Here is a 21,641-nt window from a genome sequence, read left to right on the forward strand (position 1 = left end):
CGAGCTATTTCGAATCAGAAATTCATCTCAATTTGTACTTAGGTTAGGGTTTTCTACCTGGAATGCTCTCTGCCCATTTTTTCATAAATGAGCTCTGTTGGTTTAGGCTAGGATATCTAAATCACCCACATTTCATTTTTTGCTTATCTATCAGATTTTAGATTTGAACGAACTTATTGGCTGAGAGATTTGGTTTCAGTTATTTATTCCTCAAGTTCTTGTTTCCTCCATACATGGAGTGTGAAGCTTGTTTGGACAACAAGGAACAGGAAAGATTCATCATTGGAAAAAGCTCCACTGGCGATGATTAGGGTTTTTGAATCTATGAACTTTGAGCGAATCGCCAATGGCAAAGCACTGTGGGGCCTATTACGCCTGATTCGGATAGAGAGAAGGAGAAGTCTAAGTTGATTTCAAGTCTCCTATGACTTGGGTTCCATCTTCGCCGAGAACAAATGAGGTTGCAGGTTCCGACCTTAGCCCGAAGACACCAAAAGGGGATGTTTTTTTATCCATTTGCGCCAAGCCCAGATGAGTTGATGTTGGCACCGAAAACCGATAGGTTATTATCCGAATTCGTATGAATATAATAAGATGCGGATATAGTATTACTACTATTCGATCAAAATCCGATCCGTTTACACCCCTACTAGGCTGCAAGTTTATACATTAACTAATGGGTACAATAACTTATAGCAAAAGTGGCAAACTATTTATTCAGATATGACTTATCACGTGGTCGCTGCACATGGTGAATGACCACCTCAGCCACGAGCTCATCAACCTCATAGGATGCTTGAGTGTCATGCTTCCATTTGTCTCATACTCTGTACTCCCCCGACAGGGAGATGATCCCGATTCTCCCTCCTCCATGCAACCTTCAATAGTTATCATTTATGCCCTTCATATACAGTACTGTTTATTTAAAATTCAGACATTTCCCACTGTTTTTCTCTGAAAAACAGTCAACTCAAAACCTAATTTTTGAGAATTTCTGGAGTCAGATTTGCATTTATTCAACTACGGAGAGTATACCTTATTATTTCTTGAAGGCTTTTACATTTGATGCATTTCTCAGCCATAAATTACTTCCAAAGAAAGTAACCTAAGAAATGTTGAGTTTCCCACAATCATAAGCAGCCCTCTTTAACAGCAACCCAGCTAAGAATGGTGACAATAACTTGTCTCTCAAGAAAGTAAGTAATTTTCCATCACTTTGTTGTATGAAGCCCACCAAATAAGCCGTACTGATGAGTTCAAAGCTTCTCCATCTCCTTTCCTCAACAAATTTCTCTATACCCTTCTTTATCCTATGGCATTCTTCTTTTTCTCCAACTGCTTTCATGGGATCTTTTCTTTCATCTTCCGACAGGGCCTCAGCAATGCACCTAGCAAGAACGACACCATCTTCTAACGCTGAACACCCACCTTGACCAATGTCTGGTGTCATTGGATGGAGAGCATCCCCAGCTACACAGACAGTCCCTTTAGAGATGCCCCCCCACAACACATGCCATGGCTTCCTGAACCTCAACTGTGAAGCTACAATGCTTTTCAGGTCAGTGTTTTCTATGACCTTCACTAATGCTTCGGGTGCTTTCCCAAGATTGTTCAACACGTGCTGCTTCATCATGGCTGGGTTATCAAATATGTCTTTGTCTACATTCAACAATTGGAAGAAACAGAGAAAGATTCAGTGGGTACTCATCAAGATGAATGATTATTTTTAGTAATTTATTGTATTCAAATTCAAATTCATAAATAAAGTTAATCCCTTTGTGAAATTGATGTTGACTTTGTGAAGTAGTTACCTTGGGAAGAGGGAGTCCAAGTGAAAAACCAATAAACAATCCTCTCATCACAAGGAATCATGCCACCGCGACAGCCATTTCCAAATACCTGAAAGAAATTGCGTTCAAAGCCATGGCCACCTGAGTATTCTGTAATACCCCTGAATGCCCACCTCTCGGAGAAGACTGGCGTTTCAAGGCCTAACCATTTTGCAACAATTGAATTCACTCCATCGCACCCAATTAATGCCTGAAATTGGGAAAACATCATTTCAAATATTGCAGGTAGATTATAGATTAGGCCATGTTTGGTAACACTTCTCTAGAGTGATTTTGAAACCTGAAAGGTTTTCGTACAAAGAAGTTTCTGACAAACTTTTATATTAAAGAATCAAAATCAATATTTTGGCACAAGGGGTTCTTTCCCCACCTTACCTTGGTCTTTATGATGGATCCATCAGCCAAATGTAGCAGTTTTAAGTTTCCCGATTCCTCAATAGAAACAAGTTTGGAAGAGAACCTAATTGTGCCTAGTGGTAGATCCTTTACAAGGGCATCTACCAAAAGTTTCCTTCTCAAAGCACGAACTTCAATGCCTTCACTGCATTTGCAAGCCAAAATTATAATTCATACAGTCCAAGCCAACCTATACATCAGAAGCATTGCTAATGTGATTTTTAGTATGAAAAAACCATCCAAAGGATGCCCACGAACCATGGTCCAGCCCAGAGATCAACAAAGCAAAACTATTAAGCCAGAGTTTGGAAACCCATGCTTAAATACCATTATACCAGTACCCAGTAAAAAGGGAAAATGACATTGGGACCTGAAGCAGCTCTGATGTTCAGTCCTATTTTCAAAACCAGGATTTAAAGCCAAGTTTCCCATGAACTCGAGTTAACAGTTAGGAAAGATTCCAACTAAATCTTTGAGAGAGAAATTATATGGTTTACCTTATATTTTCAGTTAAACTTGGTAGTTAAATTACTTACTGTTCCCCTTCAGCCTTAAATGACAGATGCGAGGAAGAAAGGCCAGAAATGGTTGATATGCTAACTAACCTGCAAAAACATTCTCAAATTTCAGGCCCAAAAATATTGTCCTGAACCGACCAACTATATTTGCTTAACAGAAGGTCCTATAATTACCCATCAAGCCGAACATGTTCTTCTCTAAGGTAATCACCAACGCCTACTGCATCCAAGGCCTTCCATGCATTAGTCCACGTCGAAAATGCAAACCCAGTAACCCTCAAGCTTTCTGATGATTCCAACACCAAGCTTCGCTGTCCCATCCTACAAAAGATTAGCATTTCCCCATTAGAATTATCTTGCCCAAAAGAAAGAACAGTGGTAGTGGACCTAGTGGTATACCTGTGAAGTCCCAAGGCTGTAGTGAGTCCTGCAATGCCAGCACCAACTATTACAATGTTCTCAACTCTTTCCATATCTCTGCTGCTGCTAGTCCTTTTTCTTGTAAGATCATTGCAGAACAACTTTGTTTATATAGCAATTCAGGGAGAAGTGGAAAAGGGAAGAAAACTATATAAAAATTTAGCTATTTGTTCGTAATCAATAAAGATTCCAGAAGCGAAGGGATCTTAATGGAGGAGAAAAAGCCAAGCAGAGTTGTTGAACCTTGAAATCTGGAAAGATGAGGCGGCCGCCTAATAATGGATGCTGATTGTGGCTAGTAGTTTCATATTGGTCCCTCTCCACCCAAGTTCATATTTTTTAATTCTAAACACCAACACAAATTTACCCTAGAAGAGAGACCACAAACACTCAAATTTCTGTTTTCTTCAAAACAGAGTGATTTGCAGGCTGCGAGGTTATATATATTAATGGTTATAATAACTTATATCTAAAGTGGGAACTATTTATTCAGATATGCCTTATCACGTGGTCCCTGCACAGGGTGAATGACCACCTCAGCCGTGAGCTCATAGTATGAATGACCACCTCAGCCGTGAGCTCATCACCCTCATACTCATAGGATGCTTGAGGGTTATGCTTTCCGTTATTAGTCTCGTACCTACTACTGTTCATTTAAAATTCAGACATTTCCCGTTCTTGTCCTCTGAAACTCACTCATCTCAAAACTTAGTTTTTGAATTATAATTCATACAAGATTCTTTGAGAATTGAAGTCACGATGCCTATGAACTGAATCACATCTAAATATAGGGACATCATATAGGAACTAGGCCTGTAAACGGACCGGATTCGGCTCGGATACACCAGTATCCGAATAGCAAATCCGCTATCCGAATCCGAATCCGGCAAAAATTTAGAGAAGGTATCCGAATTCGAATCCGAAACTTTATCGGATATCCGATAATAATCCGATCCAATAAAATATCCAATTATTGATTGATAATTGTCACTTTTTTACATTTTTTATTATAAATTTCTATTTTCTGATTACCGAATACCGCTATCCGAATCCGATTACCGGTATCCGAATCCGATTATCATCTATTTTTAAAGAAAAAATGTTAAATACTTTACTCTATCCGGATAAATTTTTATCCGGATATTATCCGATCCGATAAGCAATTATCCTTATCCGAATCCGAATCCGGTTGCTTAGCGGACGGATACGGATATTTCTCGGTAAGAAAATTTTCGGATACGGATACCCTTAAACGAATACGAATGCGAATTCGGAGGCGGATTTCGGCTATCCATTTACAGGTCTAATAGGAACTAAACAGTCTCTCTTATTCTAGATAAACAATCCCTAGGAAAGAAGAGATCGCTCACGCAAATTCAATTGATTACAATGCACAAACACTGACTACAAAAGTCGCCACAACATGGACTCCACCATCGTATGGCTCAGACATGTTACAAATGCCGAAAGAAAACTAAAGTGACCAAGCTGCAGTTCAGCATTTGCCACTGAGAAATGATGTTCCACCAAACCAAGTCGAGATACTTGATCATCGAGTTTCGTCCTCAAGGTTGCGGAAACCTGCAGTGAGATCTTCACGTAGCTTACTAAATTTTGCCACCAGAGAAGCCTCTCCTTCTGCTGGATCCTCAAATTTCTGGGACCTGTGTGGTGTGTAAGTCTCATTAGTTAAAAACAATTTATTCCCATAAAGCAAATAAATGAATGCTCGTCTCGTGCCCGTCTCCCCCCCCCCCCCCCCCCCCGGTTCCTGTTAGATTTCCTACTGTTTTACTTACACTAATCGGTAAAAGAGATCTCCCATCTTGTGTTTGATGAGACTGTACGTTATTTTCTGCCCATCCATACCAGCACCTCGCTCCACAGCCTGCAAAAGTCCATCATCAGTATTAGACCCCAAGGATCTTATATCTTTTTATTTATCAATATGGTTACATGCTATTATGGACCAGACTTTTTCTGTTTCTAATCTAAAATTATTTTTCACCATAAAATTCTACAAAATAAAACTTACGAGCAGATCACATGGTAGACATGGAAAATTAAAACCAGTTAATAATTTTCACAAATGTTACTGGCTTCCAAAGTATTCAAACACTCAGTAAAACTGACAACCACATCTCATCACAAAGATTAGGATGTGGAGTATCAAATCTAAAACTGGTACTTTTCACCAAGGAAAAGAGCTTTTGTTTGAGAAAAATAAAAATTAAGTTTCTTTTGTGAAGTGAAACTGAGAAGTGTTGGTACAATAGGAAAAGAAAACAAAAAAGGGAATGCAATTGACACAAAATACGTATCTTGAGGATCAGAAATAACAGGTCAATTGTTCACCAACTTCAGAAAGAATTCGAGGACTCTTACCTGATTGGCCAAATTGAAGAAATGGATAATATTGCGCATCATCCAAACGGACTTGTAAAATGGGCAAAATTTATCATATCTGTTACAGTCATGTTAAATAAATAGGTATGAGAACATATAAGCAAGGGATAAATAATGCAAGTGCTTGCTATTATCCATGAGGTTGAATCCAACAGTAACAAAATTGTAGAGCCTGTTACTCACGGGGTAAAGGCATTCTGAGCTAGGTAGTCCTCCCTCAGAAGTTTAGCAGTCTCCAAGGTAATCTTATCTGTTTCTGCCAAAGCATCTTTGCCCACAAGCTGCAATGTCATAAGCACAGACATAAGCTCATAGGAACTTAAACAGTGACAAAGAAGCACCTAATGCTTCAAATACTTGGCTTGAGCAGAGGCGGTAAGTTGTCTGATGATATATTTGGTTTTTCTTGATCAACAATAAATAAATGTTTAATTGCGCAGAAAGGAAACTAGGATACATGGACCAGTAACCCAGGATGAAGAAAAAGGAATCTAAACCAGCCAGAATATCTAGACATATATTTTAGCCCCACAAGGATATCAGAAAGCCAAAAAGAAAACACCCTTATCAAAATAGCAGAACATCCAACCAAGTGGCCCAGCCACTAATCATTTCCTTCGATTCAGGAAGAAGGGAACTCAATCATCTCACTGCAACAGGTGAAAATTGAAATTCCAGAGTACTTCAAAATCTGAGACTTCAATCTGCTTTACTTTTTATTTCGTACTGAACATTTCTTGCAAATAATAATTCTGTTGGAACCAGCACTGGCAATGAGCAGCTCAGCCTAATGTCGGAACCAGACTGGTCCAGCATATGCTTAGTAGATTTCAGCATCAAAGAATAGTTCATTACTGAGACAACATGGAATAAATTACATGTTTACCAGATAAGGGACGTGTCTGAGATCCGAATGACACCTATAATGTTGTAACCATCATTTGATTGCCCATAGGCTTCTCACGAAAGTTGTTACATACATATTCAAAAATTATTTTCAACATAATTTGTCAGTGTACTTTTACCATTATTTCATTTCAACAGATGTCACTGTCACTCATGCTTTCAAGTACACATGTGAAATGACAGAATTTACCCTCACTAAAAGAAATGTGTTACATACTAAAAAGGCAAAAAAAGTTAAGGTTACAAACTGTTTAACACATCAAGAAGAATCAGTAAGAAATTAAAAAGATTAAAGTAGACCGCATGGTTTGCCCAAAAAATCATCAACAATGATCTACAAGTTGCAAGTTTTAAATCCAAAGTTCCTGTCAACACTCTTAACTCTGTTTCTCCTAACAACCCACCCCCCTAGAGGAAGAAGGAAATGACTAAATCAATTATGCACATTTCAAACCAGAACTAAGTCCCAACTCCCAAGTCCTGACTCAAGTTTCCTACTTTCTTTTGACTGATGTGAGTTAATTCAGAAAAGATGGAGATGCAGCTATGTGCAGTTCCCAAGTCCTGACATGAGTTTCCCACTTTCTTTAGACTGATGTAAAGAAATCAGAGGATTCAATTCAGAAAAGATGGAGGTCAGCTCATGTTCAATCCAGAGATTGCAGGTTGAAACCGGTGACTGGGCTCTGCTACTGATTCTTTCTGAAATTCTCTTCAACAGACCTACTTAAGGCAAAGACAGCCAACAATCAAGAAAAATGTTGTGCTAGGAATTATGATTTGCTGCAGTCAGAATTACAGTTTTCGGTTCAATATCCTTCACATTCTGGAGTCAGTTTTGTTTCTTCGTGTACTTTTTTTGGGTTACTGGGGTGTTGAGAATGATGTTCCCCCAAATAATTTAAGGACAAAAGCATGAGAAGAGAGAGAAATCAAGTAAGACTGGCTTATTCATCTGAACTCCATTCCTCTCCCTGCTCCTCCAACAAACACAAATCAAAGTCCCTCTATCAAAACCCTAGAAGAATCAATGACCATTCTTCACACTAGATAATCTGTGCTTCTTCCTATTCGTCAGGTGAGTCATTATCATCATCATGTCACCATCCCTGCATCATACATTGCTTTTATGACTTCCCACAGCCTAAGAAACAGCCATGATGAAGCCTGCTGCCACAACTACTGCTTTGTGCTAAATATGTCACGTTCAGCCCTGATTTCCATCAACTGAATCTAACTCCGTCAATTAGATCATTTAGTGCAGCCACTCTGGTGGCCTCCTCGAGGTCCAAGATAATAGGTCAAGGGAGAATTGGGAAGCCATAAAAGCAGCCAAATTTCATGGGAGAGACTGATAAAATAATACTCATACTGGATAATTGTCTTTCTTCTTTTTTACTTAATTTATTCCCTTCTAGGATACCTGAAATTCGAAAATAAACAGGGGAAGAATCACAGAGATTAGAAAGGGGAAGATTAAGCATGACTTAGGGACTTACTTTGCTGACTCATTTGATATTGTCAATGAATGTAAAAGAATTCTCAGAAACACTTCTATGTTTCAAAACAAAATTATTCTCTACAGAATGAAAAAACTACAACTCAAAAACTCTCCTACTGGAACATTATCATACAAAATTTTAGCACCAGAAAAAGGAGGAAAAAACAATAATAAGGAACTTGCAAAAATTAAAGTTGGCAATTCTTCAGCAACTCAAATATTGATAACTTTCCCAAAAGAAATAGTAGATTCCTGCAACAAGCTGACCTACTGCAATCACCATAAGCATAATATGACTTCTAGCTCATTAACCCTCAATTAGCCTCAAACCCAGCCTTTCAGCCACACAAGCATGAGTGAACTAAATGAAGGTGGACTATGACATAGTTGTAACGAAATATCATAATCACTCCTTTCATTTTCGCATTGATGGATTTGAAAATTCAGTTGCACACAAAGTCAGGCAAGCTCATGTGGTAGCACCTGATGTAGTCTTAATAGAATAGAAATTAGGGCCAACTTGTAACATTTAATATAAAGCAACACTGTTTAGGGACTCTAGGGTCTCAAACGGGAACGATTTTATAGTTTGGTTGGCTTGAAACCTGATTCAAGCGCAAGAAGGGCCATGGGAACGCTGTAGTCCAGGTGTGCAATTTTAAATTAGGAATTTCAGTTCCAAAAAATTGTACGGTACTCAATAGAAGAATCTAAGAATGGCTAGTCAACTGGATTTCTAGAGCATTTTTGGGCTGGATTTTGGATCGAGTGCAGATTGAGAGTAAATAAAAGTTGCATGTTATAGGATTTTGGTCTAAGTTAGGCTTTAACAGATATGATGTGGCTTGGATTAAAGGTTGCGCAAAAAGATGGATGGGCTATTCACCAAAACGAACAAAAAAAGATCAAGGCATCTAATGACTGGAGAGAATTCTCTTAAATAATACTGTGGTTAGATCTTCTAAGAAGTTCTGTAGGAAAGTTGCACGTTATTAGTCTTTAAATTTATTTCCTTTTGGGGGGAGGAAGGGTTTGGTTTGTTTGCTCCAGGAATCCATTAGGATTAGGAAGAAAGCCAGAAAATCAAAAGGAAGAGGAGGAAGAGGAAGGGAATGGGTCCTTCTATTGGACCTGCTTCTGTTGAAGTCATTCAATGGCAGCAAGCTTGATTGATGGATCTAGAAGACTGATTATATAGTCAAATCTGGACTCGGATATTACTTACCAAGGACCCAAGCAGCATATTGGATATAACTAACCAAGGAGCATGCAACTAGGATGTGACTCACCAAGCTTCTAATGTGAACAAGGGTCACCCCCACTGGCCGAAACCCTGCTATGGACCGCAAGGCCACTCTAAGGTGGTGCACATAGGACAGGCCGAACCCCAAAAAAGGGCAAATTGATCATTTTCTAGCCCTAATCAGCTGTTGATTTTATTTTCAGAATTTTGGTTTTAATTTTCAGAGTCCAATCATGTCTTGAAGTCCAATTTTGAGTTACTAGTTGAGTTCTTGTGTCATAGGGAGTCTTTCTTTTAAGTAGGGCTCTTTATGGATAATTGAGTCTTTTAGATATAACTCACCGAGGATCATGCAACTTGGATGTGATTCACCGTGCTTTTAATGTGAACAAGGGTCACCCCGCTGGCCAAAACCCTGCTATGGGCCGCAAGGCCACTAAGGTGGTGCACCTAGAGCTGGCCGAACCCCAAAAAGGGCCAAATTGGTCAATCAGCTGCTGATTTTATTTTCAGAATTTTGGTTTTAATTTCAGAGTTCAATCATGTCTTGATGTCCTAATTTGAGTTAGTAGTTGAGTTCTTGGGTCATAGGGAGTTCTTCTTTTAAGTAGGACTCTTCATGGATAATTGAGTCCTTTATTTCAAGTCTCTTTTGTTTTATGTGGTTGTTATTTAATTGTAAAGGGTATCCTAACTTATAAAAGAAACCTAACTGAGTTAGTTTCTCCTAGGTGAATCATGTTAGGTTTCCTTATTAGAGTCCAAGTCTTTTCCGTCCAACTGTAAGGCTATAAATAGCCCACCCTACATCATTGTAAGACAGGCTGAATTGATGAATAAAATTTTCTGGTTGGAGCCAAACAAGGTCGCGGTCTTCTTGGGAGGGCCACGACAGATTTAAAAAGAGTTTCTTCTTCAATTCAGCAAGAGATCTTTAATTCAAGCAGCAGTCCAGCATTCACAGCACTCTCTTCCAATCAAACAAGTACAGCAGCCCTAAACCCCTCCCCTACCCTGCAACTCCATCAAGAACCCAACCCCATCCATCTCCGTCTTGTGCAAGCCCTCCCAGTCTCCCACCCCTGTGACAGCTCCAAGATTCCCCTCCCCCCAAAAACTTCTCTCTTTCTTGCGGCAGCCTCTCCCACCCCCTTTTTCCTGTTTCTTTCTGAAACCTGCAGCAGTTCTGAAATTTCAGGAAAAAAAAGGAGAGGAAAGACAAGAAAGAAAGGAGGGAAGGCAGAACAAAATTCAAGATCTGAACACTTCAAAGAATCCATCCCCATCGCAGTTTTCCTATTCCACCCCATCCCTAATGGTTACTCCTATATCCTCCTCCCACGAGTTGAAGTGTTTTCCCTCCAAAGTTTCCACCCAGTAGGGATTGCTTATAACCCTAAATTGTCTCAAACCACCAGCCCATTTAACAGTTGTTAAAACCCTAATTTATTTCAAAACCCTCCCATACCCAACCGCGTCTCTTAAAAACCTCCCATCTTTTGTTTCATCCGAGGAATCATCCCCACAATCTTCCCTAACCATCCCAAGCTAATTGTGATAGACCCTATCCATCCATATCAATTTGAGATAACTCCAAGCCTATCATATTGATCCAAATTCTCCCCTTTTTCTTCCATTCAACCCTAGGACAATTTTTATTCACCCAGGATCATCCCATGGGAATTTAGTAAAATCTTAAATTTTCCCTAATAACCCATAGAATTTTAGAATTAGTTGCTGAGAAATTCTAGGCAAACCTTGAATTTAAGGAATTCATCCAAGAAACCCTAACCCTAAAATTGGGTTTCCAGACTTATCTCATGATGGAGTTCAGTTCTGTAAGTTAGCCAAATCATGCAAAGTTCAGTTTTATTTGAGCTTTGCTCAGATTTCATACTATAGTTTCAATCATATTGCTCTTTGAAATTCTATTCTCATATCTGATCCTTCTGGTCAATTAGTAGCATTCTGGAACCGCTACTTGCATTCCCAGTAATTCTAGGGCTGCAGGATATCCCTACTCTTCTATCAGATTTGGAAGAAATTCTATAAGCTGCTTCTGTCATTAATGGACTATTTGAATGAAGTTGGTTTGTTCTGAGATACCTCAAGTTCTAAAGTTTCAACCAGTATTGGTTGTCTGTGATCCTTTACAGTTTGAGTCTGAATTGTCTATGATAAGTAATGAACTTCCCCCCAAATATGGCTGCTAAAATCCTTCTGTGAACTACTAGTTTGAACTAAAGCTATACTAGCCTAAAGACTGCTCTACATTAAAAAAATTTGTCTTGAAACAAGTGTATTCATCTTTCATCCAACAGGTAGGGAGGCGTATCCAAGGAAAAGTTGACTACACCTGGACAATTTCATTCAGGTCATCTTCTCTCTGCAACACCTCACGTGCTTTTGTCCTGATTTCAATAAAGTCTGGATCAAATTGTTCATAGAAGGACTCCAAGGCCTGAAATGCAGAAAAAAAAGTCAGAATGCCAACCCATCCTACGAAAAAGCACGCAGCATTAAATGCATACTAGATTATTCCTTTTAATAAATCTGTGGAACACACTGGAACTTTTTAATCACACACCGTAGAGTATTTTGAGTAAGAAATAAGCCAGTTTACAGATGGAAAGTGTTTCCTCTGAGCAAGTTTTTTGTCCAGACCCCAGAAGACCTGTGCATAAGATTACAGAAAAAAGTTTAAAAAAACTTAACAGCTAAATGTTGTTTAGATGAAGAGAATATCAAGATGGGAAAATGAAAATTAATCCTGCCTATGCATGCATTTATTTAGCACACCGATCTCGGTTGGGACTCGATGATCATTGTCTAATTTCATAAGAAGTTTCTAACTGGTACAGTCAAAGAATCAAATCCGCAATTTTCTCTAATTTTCCTTCCGTCACCAACCAAAAATATGTGACCCTCAAAAAATGATAAACATCCACCAGGTTAAGTCTTGTTTAAAAAGGTGCTGCTGTAACGTCCTATGCTGGATATAAGAGGGAATAATTTTTCCCAATCCACCCAACTAAAAGTGGTGTACCAACTACCAAGTGAAAAGCATCTAAATTAAGTAAACAACATTAAACCTGAACAATACTGAGGGTTGCGGATGTCACGGGATCTGAGAAATCTCCACCGGGAGGAGAAACAGCACCAACAATTGTGACACTACCAGTACGTTCTGGCGAACCAAGACACTTCACTTTACCTGCCCGTTCATAGAAAGAGGCTAAACGTGCCGCCAGATAAGCAGGATAACCACTATCTGCAGGCATTTCTGCCTGGAGAAAAGGAAAAGAGTTTCAACATTAGAGTAAAGCAAGCATATTAAAAGCATTAAGTACCAGCCATAGCTAGAAGCATAAGAAGTACCAGAATAAATCATTTCAAGACTATGTAAGCAAAATAAAAATAACTAGTGCCCCCAAGATCAGAAAAAATAACCATCTGCTCACGATTCAGATATTATTAAGCAATTATGACCAAATTTGAAGCCCCAACAATCAATAATTCTTTTTTAAATTAATATACTACTGCAGAAAAACTATGGCCACCTTGACAATGCTCCATTACTAGCCTCCACTCCATATTCCTAGTTTTTTTTATTCTCTAGGGAAGGGGCAAATTATACCATAAGATTAGGAGACTGTCCTCATTTTTCTTGGAATATCTTGTCCCCTACAAAATGCCACTTGAGAGATTCTTAGCAGCAATGAACACATACCTGTGAGCTCAAGTTATAAATTAAATGACACACAACAGATTTACCCCTGAAAAAATGGCATGCTTCTTTTTAACAGCAGTTATGTATTCCTAAATTCTTTTAAACTTTAGCAAAATTTGACCATCATTCTTTGCAGGGTTGACACACACAACCCCCACTATTCAGAAATTTTCTGCTAAGGGCCAGTAACATGAACAAAAACTAAGACACTAATAATTAAATTCTGAGATGAAAAACCTAGACTGTTCAATGTAATAATAGCACCAACCAGCAGATTGGTACTCAGCCAAGGAACAGCTAGGATATCATTTGGAACATATACTCTACCACAAATAATGGTTCTGGTGATTGTTTTGTTGTTCCCTTTAGAGCCAGGCTGTCGTTTTCAGAAACAAAAACAGTAAGCTACTTCCTACGATAAATGATAGACTTTGGTGGCATGATCCACCCATTACCATCTTTGCCTGTCCTATTCTCCCCATGATGGGATGTCTAAACCCTGGACCTCATCTTTATTTGAACAATTAAATAAAGCACAAATGTTTGATCAACAAAACAAGGAAATTACCAGACGCCCTGATATTTCACGCAATGCTTCTGCCCAACGAGATGTCGAATCAGCCATCATACTAACATTGTAACCCATATCTCTGAAATATTCAGCTATCGTGATGCCTGAAACATCCAAATCCCATCAGCAGTACATATTGAAGTCCTTCACATGGTTATGCACAATGCAAGATCTCAAAAAGGGCAGTTTACAGTAATAAGGACTTCATTTTATCCCCATTTTTCAAGTAATGAATGGCAAACAAGCTCACAAAAACATGGGAAGAAAAATTGGCCCCCTGGTAACTCTGAGGAAATATCAACCCAGATAATTATCAATTGGCCATTGTTCACAAAACTGAGAAAGCCTGTGTATTCAGCAAATTCACCAAGTACTACAGGTTCAATTTGTCCCATCCAAGCCTGATCAGATCAAGTGATCCACAAAAATTTAGGAATAACATGCAAAGGAAAAATCACACGGACGCAAAAAATGGAAAATAAACTCAAACATAGGTAAGCATAAAAAATACGAAACAATGCAACACTATACAAAAGCAACATAGGAAAGGAAAACTGACGAGAAAAAGAGCCAGCCTAGAGATTGTATTGACACATTTATCGCAGTCTGAAACTCCAGGTTATTGATGTTAGATGCAAGCAGGCCTAATGATTCCAAGATAAAGGAAACAAATGATAAGCAAGGAAATCAGATGGGTGCAAGGGCAGGAAAAGAGATGTGATCAATATTCTTGGGGCGAACTAGAGACAAAAATAAGAGAAAAATCAGGAATAAGAAAGCAATCCCTTATGCAATGCTCAACATCACCAAAACTGAATTTACATTCTCTATTCAAATCATCTATATAATGGACGAGGGTGTATTAAATATATACGGACCTAGATGACTCATACTCGATACAAAGTGAATAAAGTAAATCAAAACAGAACTTTATTTAACTATTAAATATCATAATCTAACTTAAATACTTAGCTATTAATCCCGAGTACTAACTTTGTAACCACTTTTTGAGGACTTAGAAATTAGGCCCATCAAATGAACATAAAAATAAAATGTCCAACTTAATATATAATTACCCAAAGGTCAATTTCAATTCCATCCCATTGGATTGCCACCAGCGTCTTATGGGCCTTCAAAGCTTGCGCTAAGGCCTCCATGCAGGATTAATATCTAATGTAATTGCTTCATTTTCAGATTAGACTGCTCATGTTGGATCTAATTCCAATCCAATCCTGCAGTTTTGGATGCAATACCTCTAATTCCTTTTCACTTCTTCTTTATAATACAGCTCACTGAAAATGTATTTGTAGATCCCAGCATAATTTCTCATTATCGCATCATTTCCCTTCAAATCATTTAACTATGCTAATAATTACACGATCTTAATTTTATGGTTTACGGGCAGTATCTACTCGAACCTGTGAAAATTGAATCAGAATGCAATAGATTACTACACCATCTTTAAAATTGGAAAATCAGCACAGGACACATGTGCAAACATGCTGCCAACTGTTGGGTCAGTAAACAAATAGGAATCTCAAATTCAGTGAATCAACAGTGAACAATCAGAGTTTTAGCGCAATACATGGGACAATTTGTGAGGCAAAAAATACAAGGCCCATGTACAAAAGCAGGATCCCAAGTTCCCAAGATGGTTTTTACAAAATAACATGTCAAGCACAATTTTGCCACTTTTCCCATGAATTCATGAATTGCCACAAAATATGGAGTTTTTTACTATGATCCTCCATTTAGCTTCTTCATCAAAGTTTAGTGGTTAACCTTGGATCATCCACTTCAAGATTTGGATGGGGAACAACATCAAGCAAAATGCCCAAAATTTTTAACTTCTGGAAGAATAAAAGGTAAATTTACATTGGTTAGTGTTCAGTCTTTTATATGTTAGCCAATCATGAGCCTGTCTACAACTTCACATAACTGCTTACATTTCAATTGTTTAGATTAATATATAATGCATAATAGGTCTAAAAATACAAATTTTGAACCTGCGACCAGAAAACAACAGAGAAATTCTCCAACGAACAGAAATATCTCTTGAATTTCAAACCAGTCTTATAGGCCACACATCCAATTTGCATACATGCTTCTTACCCCCTCATTTCTAGGAATTACCAATATCAAGCATATTTCCAAGTTCCTTAGGTAAACCAAAAAATATTTTACACGTAAAAGGCCACTGGACTTCTGAAAATGAACCATACATGCAGAGTTTTCTTACATCCAAGCAACAACGGATTTTCCCCACCCCCCCCCAACGCCTCCCCCCCCCCCCCCCCCCCCCCCCCTTTGCTGTGTACGCAACACAGGGCCAAATTCAAACCCCCCTAAGTTTGGCCTTTTTCCCTCGGGTCCCGTTTCCGCCGGGTCCCAGTCTTATAGGCCACACATCCAATTTCCAAGCCACAGTATCTCAGCAAGAAAAATGCAAAATACTGACCTGTATAAATGGAGGCCTCTCGAGCAGCCACAGGCATGTTTGAAGTGTTTGCCACAAGTGTTGTGCGCTTCATAACAGATTCTTCACGGCCATCAGGCAGTGTCATAGTCAATTGAGGAAAATCCATAAGAACCTGCAAAATTTTCCTTAAAAGGTATAATGCTTTGAAGACAGTAAAAGGACTGGCAAACAACAGAAAAGGCCAAGAGCTACACACCTCTGCCATTTCATTTCCTCTCTCTCCACAACCAACATAAACCACAGTGTCTGAATTGGAATACTGCAAATGGACAAAAATTTAAACATAAGGACTCCAATGATCAGGTTGCAATGGTCCCCAGCCAACCAAAAGAGAATCCAAGGCTGTCACCAAACTGAAATGGGTCATACGCCAACATATAAAAGACAAACAAACCTTAGAAAGAGCTTGACTAATGACTGTTTTCCCACAACCAAATGCTCCAGGGATGGCACAAGTCCCACCAAGAACAGAAGGGAAAAGGGCATCAAGGACACGCTGTATAAAATATTCAACAAAAATTTGAGAAATCCTGATTAAAATGAAGCAGTAAAACAACAGCCGAAGCCTTATCCCCACTGAATGAAGCTGTCAGGGATAATAACATCAAACAATTCATTTTATTTGTTACAGAACCTGTCCAGTTAGGAGAGGTGTATCAGCAGCAAGTTTTGATGCAACAGGCCGTGGTGTTCGGACAGGCCAAGTCTGCAAAAGGTAGACAAAAACCGGTGTAAGGAGAGTTCAAATTTTGAATTGTTACTTAACCCAATTAATAAAGAAGAGAAAAAAGGGGGGCAGGGCAGCAGTATCAGGAAGCAAAGATCCGCATCTGCATCTAAGTTGAAAGAATACCCAAAGTTAATAAATTCAATACCTGAAGCATGGTAAATTGCTTTTTGACACCTTGAAACTCAAGCTCTAACACAGTATCCTGCAGAAACATAGTAGGTTAAGCATATATGCAGATGAAATTTGTTTGATATAGAAAACATGAGGTTGAGAATTTGTGATGCATCAACAGCGTTAAGCTCTGGATCAACACCACTGGCTAGTACTGGCACATATTTGCAGATAGATAGGGAAAGGAAGAAAAAAAGCACATTGACCATCAATGCCTTCAGAAGGCCTATTATAAATACAAAGGATCTTGGCTGACCAACCTTTAGTGAGTATTGACCAGCAGGTGCAATGTAATTGACCTTCCCCATAGCATCAGGAGGAAGTGTAACATGGTGTTGCATCAAACTGTTCTCAAAGACGGTCTGCAATACAAAAATAATTTGCTTAAAGACAATACTAGACAAAATAACAGAGGTTTGCAGTGCATTACCACACACCAAACCACCATTTTACAGTTTTTTCCACTTTTTGTCATAAAAGACCCTCAAATATTTGCAAAGTAAAACTGATGTCCACAAACTTACAGCATATAAGTCTCCGCCGGTTAGAAGATCTCCCTCACCTGCACCAGTAGAAGAATTAATCAAGTATCTAGCAAGTCAAATTCAAAATGCCATTATAAACTCTATGTTGATAGGTTACCAATTTTTTTGGGTTCGAACTCCCAGAGGATGTCCTTGTCCAGAGCTGGTACAGAGACCCCACGAGGTATGTAGACATCACCAGATATTCTAGCGATAGTTTTCAAAGGCCTCTGCAGTAAACAAACAAACGTTAGTTCATGACAAGTGAAGACTTAAGCTCCCGTTGAGAAAAGACTACTTGAAATAAAAAATTATAAATAAAATATTCTATAATAAATAAATTGTTATTGCGAAATGGAAGAAAAAAGAGACAAGAAAGTACTAGATCCAATGAAATGAACAATGGCAGTTGGAGTCAAACCTGAATTCCATCAAAAATGTTCCCCAAAATTCCAGGTCCCAACTCCACAGAAAGAGGCTGCGATGACAACAAATAATATGCAGTGAAGTTCTCTTAACTTTGATCTCTAACAGAAACAGGATGAAACTTAGGATTACCTTGTGTGTTCTTAGAACAGGATCATTCACCATCAACCCAGCTGTCTCTTCATAGACTGCGGTTCAGGCAAAAACCAATATCCTATTAGCACTTAGATTATGCTATATCAAACAAATGTTCAGATTAATGCATGAAAATCACTAATAATTGAAAATAATATATATGAAAAGCGGGCCAAGAAAGCCACTACTTGGTCTGGTCCTCCTTATTCTCAGGCTTTCACCCACTTCTATTTCAAGTGTAAGTTTTTTTTTATGTTTTAAGTCATAAGGGTCAGTTCCAGTTGGACCAGGGTTTTCATTGGTCCAAGTTAAGTTAAATACATTAACTTTTGTTTCAAGTCTTTAAGTTTAGATCCACATCCTTCTTAAAACCACTTAAGACTTTAAAAAGAATGGCCACTTAGAATTGACTAGAAGTTTTTCTAGACTAGAAGTTTTTCTAGTCTGACTCCTCCACCGCTTAAAGGTTTTCATAAATAAAGACAAGAGATGATTTCTAGCTATTAAATTTTCTGTTTTTTGCTCCTTGTGTGGATCAAGGTGTGACTATGTGTGTGATCCAGCCAACACCTTGCAGCGAGAGGCCAGGTGCCTTTGCTCCACTATTTCAGTCAATTAAAGTACTGTCTCTTGCTTACTAGTCTCCAGTTCTGCCCTTACCGTTGCCAGTGATTGCCAAATCTTATATTCACTAGGACTGATGAATTTGAGGGCAAGTCTCTAGTCTGATTTCAGAATCTTCCACTCAAGTGGTGCATATCCATATCAGCAGTCTGAATTGAAATCTATTGGCTGTTTAGCAGAGTCCTACTTTGAGTAGGATTTTGGGTTTGAACGTTTAAGTTGATACCCTATATCCCAAGATCTGATTCATTTGAGGTTTCCATTGTGTTAATGATTCAGAAATCTGTCCATTATCTGGACTTTATTTTGAAAAATAGATCCTATCCTAGTATTAATAGGATTCCTCTATAATTTCCTATCCAACCATTGGAAATTGACGGAGGTTTCAGAAAAATATCTACCTCCCTAAGGATAAAACTCAACCTGACTTTCAGGTCCATCAGTTGGTTTATTCTGTCATATGAGTTTTCTCCCAAATTTGGACTTCCGTTTCCCTGTTTTTCATTTCTGTTTAGCAAAAAACGGTGAACCCAGTGCCGAATGCTTCCGTGCTAGCAGAGTCAGAGGGCAATTTTCCTACATAGCCTTGACCAAGCAATTTTTTCTGAGAGGCTGTTTCTATTTCAGTTCTGTTTAGTACTGTTTAAATTTCTTAAATCGGTATTACATTAGAAAAATAGGAGAGGGATACAGATAACCAAGGAAGAATGGGATAGAGGAAACCAGCACAAAGCTATGACAGAAATATGACAAGCAGGAAAAGCCAATGGAAGGGGAGAACCAAAGTAGATACCTTGGATTGTAGCAGAATCGCCTTCCAGTCTAATAATTTCTCCGATAAGATTGTCATGTCCCACACGAACAAGTTCATACATTGCAGCCCCTGCCATTCCATCTGCAACAACAACAGGTCCAGACACCTAGCAAAGATAAAAATAGTGAGAGGAAATGTGATTCATCGCTACATTATGGTTTATACTATTCAACTTGTTGTAATAGCAAACAGAAGATAGCATAGGAAACGATAGCTCCCACACATAAGAATTTTGATTAAAAGAAATGATAAAAGCAGTTGGAAGGAAATACATCTTCTAGATCCAAATAAGTATTGCAGAAGAACAATAAGAATAAAACCAACAACAATAAGCTAATGGATAACAGTTGTTAAATAACTCATCCAAAGATAAAAAAGAAACCGTCAGCAACAGTAATTGTAAGCCTAAAGCAGTACTAATCAGGTCCAAGACAATACAGTTCTAAACTTGGAAATGGAGAAGAGAGTGGGACATTCTCTGAGTCCTGTGAAATAGGAAAAACTATTCTAGATAATTAAAAGAGCATAAACATATATTTAACATGTATCAGTGCTATTATTTTCTTTTACGTGCACAGTATAAGAAGTTCAGAAATTAGGCTGTATTTTACTTCTTCATTTTTTTTTCTTTTTTCTTTTTCCGGGTTGGGGGGGGGGTTGTAAATTCACCTTTTTTAACACACATAGGAACAGTCTCTGTATTGTGTGTCTATATCCATGGAAGTACAATAATATGAAATAACGCCACCATCTCAATCAAGTCCCACTCTTCTGCAAGAGCACTTTTAGGCAGATTATTAAACTCTTTTAGCACTACCAGTAGCATTCTTAAGTTGCTTTTGTTCAAGCAAGTAGAATTACATCTCCCCATATCCTCATGTTCAATCTACCCTTCCATTTCAGTAAGTACCTTAGAAGCAAAGCCTGATTTAACTAATAATTAAAGCTAATAAGTGCCTTCAGGACACCTAAAAATAGATATCACAAGAATACCAAATGCGATCCCGTTAGCTCGATTAGCGGCTGATCCCTGATTGCGCTCAGAGTTCATTAAAACGAGGAATTCTTCTAAAATCCTCGGTCAGTGCAAAATTAAAACCTTTTTTGAACTAATTATCTCCGACTATCGAATTGATCGAAGTAGCAAGGGCAAAAGATGATGATAACGCTCAAGAAGTCCTTAAGAGAATCAATTCAGCTTCTTAAGGTGCCAACAAATCCACTGAGGAATAGAAGAGGCATTACACTGCTAAAGTTAACGATGAAAGAAATCACAGAGCTATAATTTGCGAAATGAATACAGTTAACGCACCAGATAGAGTATTTAAATAAAAACAAAAAACAAAAAACAAAAACAAAACCAAGCCAACCCAGTCATCCAAACCCAGCCTGAAGAAAGACACCAAAACAAGACTTCAAACAAAATAATAAATTCAATTCTAATACCTTGCGAACGTAACCAAACTCGCTTTCCTTCTCAGAATCCTCAAATGTCGTCAACCGCATTCCATTAAAAGATGGCATTTTAGCTAACGGATCCAAGTACCAAACAGAGATCGAACTAATAGATTTATAAAATTACGATCCAAATAACTAAATCTGCCAGCCAAAGTAAACACCCACGGTAAGTTGAAACTGGATCACCAAGCAGACAAATTTACGGGAAAAATGAGAGGATTGGCTCCTCGTCGGCAGCGAAGGAAGAAGATCCGGAGTCGGGGAAAATGGTGACCAGAGAGCCAGATAGGCAGTGTCACAATGGTCAGTTTAATATAGGAAATACGAAGCGAATTTCATACAAAGCTCTGCAATTTCGCTATTGCCCCTTCACCTATTCATATTTACTTTTAATGCCAGTTTGTGGAATCTCTTCACCATAAATATATTTAAAAAAAAAAAAAAAAAAAAAAAAAAACCCCCACCATTTTCTCAGTTAATTTCAGTGTATATTTACAAATAAAAATTTGAACTTTCTGAATAGAAGGAATGCTATGAGATGTCGCTAATATTTGATTGTTGGAATGTAATTTAAATTCCATAACTGTTTTGGTCTTTTTTTAATTTATTTATTTAAGTAAAAACGACTTTTTTACTCTCTTTAAGCTGCAAAGTATTTCATCATCCTAAAATTATCTCAAATTTTATCATAAAAGTATAAATTGGAAAGGAATGCCAACATATAGGTTTAGCAGTTTGC

The 21,641-nt window shown here is 38.2% G+C and overlaps 2 protein-coding genes across 2 annotated transcripts; both read right to left on the minus strand.

The window, feature by feature from the left end:
* Window positions 1–1,011: 1,011 nt before the first annotated feature.
* Window positions 1,012–3,580, minus strand: LOC149006110 (monooxygenase 2-like). Its single transcript, XM_089135520.1, has 6 exons — window positions 3,164–3,580; window positions 2,939–3,085; window positions 2,783–2,851; window positions 2,226–2,391; window positions 1,812–2,040; window positions 1,012–1,659 (listed from the first exon to the last, which is right to left on the minus strand). Exons 1-6 carry the CDS (start codon window positions 3,235–3,237, stop codon window positions 1,106–1,108), a joined length of 1,239 nt encoding a protein of 412 aa, XP_088991646.1. The 5' UTR covers window positions 3,238–3,580; the 3' UTR covers window positions 1,012–1,105.
* Window positions 3,581–4,426: 846 nt separating this feature from the next.
* Window positions 4,427–21,208, minus strand: LOC149006111 (V-type proton ATPase catalytic subunit A-like). Its single transcript, XM_089167793.1, has 20 exons — window positions 20,891–21,208; window positions 19,424–19,550; window positions 18,004–18,059; window positions 17,867–17,923; window positions 17,564–17,675; window positions 17,446–17,483; window positions 17,182–17,283; window positions 16,896–16,952; window positions 16,655–16,726; window positions 16,415–16,516; window positions 16,217–16,279; window positions 16,000–16,132; window positions 13,539–13,645; window positions 12,333–12,527; window positions 11,828–11,914; window positions 11,597–11,701; window positions 5,774–5,871; window positions 5,570–5,648; window positions 4,984–5,072; window positions 4,427–4,848 (listed from the first exon to the last, which is right to left on the minus strand). Exons 1-20 carry the CDS (start codon window positions 20,966–20,968, stop codon window positions 4,734–4,736), a joined length of 1,872 nt encoding a protein of 623 aa, XP_089023919.1. The 5' UTR covers window positions 20,969–21,208; the 3' UTR covers window positions 4,427–4,733.
* Between the last annotated feature and the right edge of the window lie 433 nt (window positions 21,209–21,641).

This window comes from Hakea prostrata, chromosome 9 (genome assembly GCF_041222555.1).
Source record: "Hakea prostrata isolate BN-2017 chromosome 9, UWA_Hpros_2, whole genome shotgun sequence".
Lineage (NCBI taxonomy): Eukaryota > Viridiplantae > Streptophyta > Magnoliopsida > Proteales > Proteaceae > Hakea > Hakea prostrata.